At 39.6% G+C, this 3,712-nt stretch overlaps 1 protein-coding gene across 1 annotated transcript in view; it reads right to left on the bottom strand.

Annotated features, from left to right (window-relative positions):
• Positions 1–3,712, bottom strand: part of COL14A1 (collagen type XIV alpha 1 chain) — a 266,930-nt gene that overhangs the window by 147,131 nt on the left and 116,087 nt on the right. The window contains exon 16 of the mRNA XM_023728170.1: positions 851–977. Within this exon, the coding sequence (XP_023583938.1) occupies positions 851–977 (127 nt within the window). The remainder of the gene's footprint in view (positions 1–850; positions 978–3,712) is intronic.

Here is a 3,712-nt window from a genome sequence, read left to right as displayed (position 1 = left end):
TGGGGAATCAGGGGTGGAAAGGAGGAGTGTGCTGTCACAGTATGGGGAGAGAAATTAGGGTCACATAATAATGTATGTATAAATTTTTGTATGGGAAAAAATAAAAAATATATATAAATTTGTCATTTCTGTAATCCAGAAAGTGCTGGATATCAGTAGTTTTGGAAGTTCAACTTAATACACATACTCATACGAATGAAAAAAAGTGTAAGAAAATTTTATGTAGAATAAAATAAATATGAAATTAGGAAGACAACAATGTATAATTATATTTAACTGAAATCTTTGCAGTTTAGATGGTCTTTCGTGTCTTTCCCTTGCTTTGATAGAAGATAATCGTTGTTGTTATTAGCTGCCGTCAAGTTGGTTCCAACTCATAATGACCCTATGTACCACAGAAGGAAATACTGCCCGGTCCTGCGTCATCCTCACAATCATTATGCTTGAGGTCATTGTTGCAGCCACTGGGTCAATCCATCTAATTGAAGGTCTTCCTCTTTTTTGCTCACCCTCTACTTTATCAAGCATAGTGTCCTTTGTTAAGAGCTCAGCTGCTAACCAAAAGGTTGGCAGCTTGAATCCACCAGGAGCTCCTCGAAATAATATGAGGCAGTTCTACTCCATCCCATAGGGCCGCTGTGAGTCAGAATCAACTCTACAGCAAGGGGAGAAAATAATTAGCCAATGCAAATACTAGCCACATAATTGTTCACTGATGAACTGTAATAATATTTATACAAAGTACTTAAAATGTAATCTCTTTTCAACATTGCAACTGAAGAGGCTGCTCTACATTCTGATTCCTATACAATTATTCCTGGAAAACTCTCAGAACCATAATGAGGCTTACCGGTTGTAAAAATTCCAGTCAGAGGCTCTGACTGTCCTTCATCATACATGGAGAATATGGCAATGTTATACTCTGTAAGGGGTGTCAAGCCTTTCAGAGGAAATGTAGTGATAGAATCAACTTCAACCTGCAAAAGCAAGAAGACATAGTAGCTATATTTGATATTCACTATATATTGGAAAAACTGGTGGAGTAGTGGTTAAGAGCTACAGCTGCTAACCAAAAAGTCAGCAGTTCGAATCCACCAGGCACTCCTTGGAAACCCTAGGGGGCATTTCTACTCTGTTCTATAGGGTCGCTATGAGTTGGAATCAAGTGATGCCAATGGGTTTTTTTTTAGATAGAGGAAACAGAAATCATTTTATCACTGTCTGTATCTCATTTAGCTGGCAGCAGAGTTATAAGTACTGCAACAACAACAACAACAACAAAACCCAATCCTTGAGTTATGCAACTAGTCATCTCCTGGCCTTGCACAATCTGGGCATTGCCCTGTCTCTCTGCCACACTCCCACAGGCACGCTGGGCTACAGCCACACTGGCCTTCTGTCAGGTCCATGTATTTCCTACCTCAGGGGCATTTGCTGTGTCTGGGACCCACTTTCCCTAGGTCTTTACAAAATTAGCTCTTTCTCATCTTTCAGGACTGTGCTAAAATTCTACCTCCTCAGAAGGGGTTTCTCTTTCCTCCTCGATAAAGTTACCATTCTGTAACGCTGCTCCTTGTTTGTTTCCTCCCTAGCATCTATTATAGCTCACAATCAGTTTACTTCTTTGCCTACTTGGTTATTGTCTATCTCCTGAATACAGTGTACAATTCTTGAGAGCAAATGCCATCATTTAGCTAATTCACCCCGTATGGTGAATTAGGCATTCAAGAAATATTTTCTTGAATGAATAGAATAAGTAAATAAAAAGGAAAGTAGAGGCACCAAAGAACCATTTTAAAAGAGACAAGAAAGGGCTCATCAAAAGTGAGGGCCAGCCCAGGGATCCTATCTCCATCTCTAAGGAACCAACTTCAGGTCAAAAAGACAGTGCCAACCCTGGAGAACTTAGGAACTTCCATTCTCACCCTTTTGGAATCCTGAGCCACTCTGCTGGAGAGAGGCCCAGCCAACCCTACCCTTTCCAGCCTCCAGCTGAGGTGCCAGATATGGGAATGAAGTCATCTTGGAAGTTCTAGCTCAGTTAAGCTCCCAGATAAATGCCAGTGACCCCAGCTGACACCACGTGGAACAGAGACAGGCTATCCCCCGTTGAGCCTGCCCAAGTTGCATAACCATGGGTTGTTACTTTAAGCTACTACATTCTGAGGTGTGGGTTACACAGCAATGGTTAACTGGAAAAAGTTATTATCTTCCTCTTCATCAGGGCCTGATAAGATTGTCAGTAATTATAGTGTTTACTCTAGCGTGGGCACTGTGTGCCTGCTTTGCGTGCATTTACTCACCTAATCCTTACCACAGCCTTCTAAAACCAAAACCAAACTCACTGCCGTCGAGTCCATTCCAACTCATAGCGACCCTATAGGACAAAGTAGAACTGCCCCACAGCGTTTCCAAAGAGGGGCTGGTGGATTAGAACTACTGACCTGTTGGATAGTAGCTGAGCTCTTAACCACTGCGCCACCAGGGCTCTGCAGCCCTGTAAGGCAGCTAATTACTACCCCCAGTTGGAAGATGTGAAAATGAGACTCTCAAAAGTTAAGGAACTTACCCAGAGAAAAGCCAGCAAGTACCTACGACTGAATCACAAATCTTTCAGACTGCAAGTCTCAAGCTCTTAAACACTATCTACAGTACAGTTTTATTATTTAACTCATAGAAAAAACAAATCCGTATGTAAAATATGAGTTCAAGACATAATCTCATAACAATATTGGCATATTGCTATCCATTGCTTTGAACTGCAATAGCTAAGATTTATTGAGCATCACAATGAATTTTTACATACATTGTCTTATTTAGCCATCAACTCCAAACCCTTTGAGGTAGGTACTCATAGTAACCATCTCACAAACAAAGCACAAAGACCTTAACTCACTGGTCCCAAGTCATAGAACTATTAACTGGATGTACAGTTAGGCCTTGACCTCATTCTTAATTTCAAATTTCTGACAAACAGGAATTTTGCAAAGGTATCAAATAAATACACAAGAACAGTTAAAATAAAAATTTCTTAGCTATACCAAAAGACTACAAGGGAAACACACACACACACAACTAAATGCACACACACACCCATATATGTTTATCTTTTAAGATCTGGCTTACTTATTAAAGTAGTTCATTTGATACTAAACAGACTATGTTTTATATTATTTCAGGATTGATGATTTTATTTCATCAAATGATAACATTTTGATATCATTTGTTTTTATTAAAAAAAGTTATGATATGTTTTAAACTATTAGTTTTGGAACCAATTTTGTTTGGTAGTACTTTTAAGACGTAGGAGAAGAATCTGGGAAAATGATAACAAATGACAATGATCTCATTGTTATGCAACTATTTTGAGAATAATTACTGAAATAGTCTAGCTAAAAACTTCCTCTGAATTTTGGGAGGAACATGGAAAGAGTCCTTGATGAGCAATGAGAGACTTGGGCTCTACCCAGCTCAGTTGCTGAGTCACTGCTGTCTGGAATTGGGCTTGCCTCTCAGTCTTAGAAATGTAGCCTCTGCACTTATAAAACTCAAATGGCAGTTACAACCATTTTGGAAAATGATATGGCGTTTCCTCAGAAAACTAGAAATACACATACCGTTCGATCCAGCAATCCCACTCCTAGGAATATATCCTAGAGAAATAAGAGTCGTCACTCGAATAGACATATGCACACCTATGTTCATGGCAGCA

The sequence above is a fragment of the Trichechus manatus genome, unplaced genomic scaffold, assembly GCF_000243295.1.
Source record: "Trichechus manatus latirostris isolate Lorelei unplaced genomic scaffold, TriManLat1.0 scaffold00022, whole genome shotgun sequence".
Lineage (NCBI taxonomy): Eukaryota > Metazoa > Chordata > Mammalia > Sirenia > Trichechidae > Trichechus > Trichechus manatus.
The sequence above is the reverse complement of the archived record's forward strand: the minus strand, read 5'-3'. Positions and strand labels throughout refer to the sequence as shown.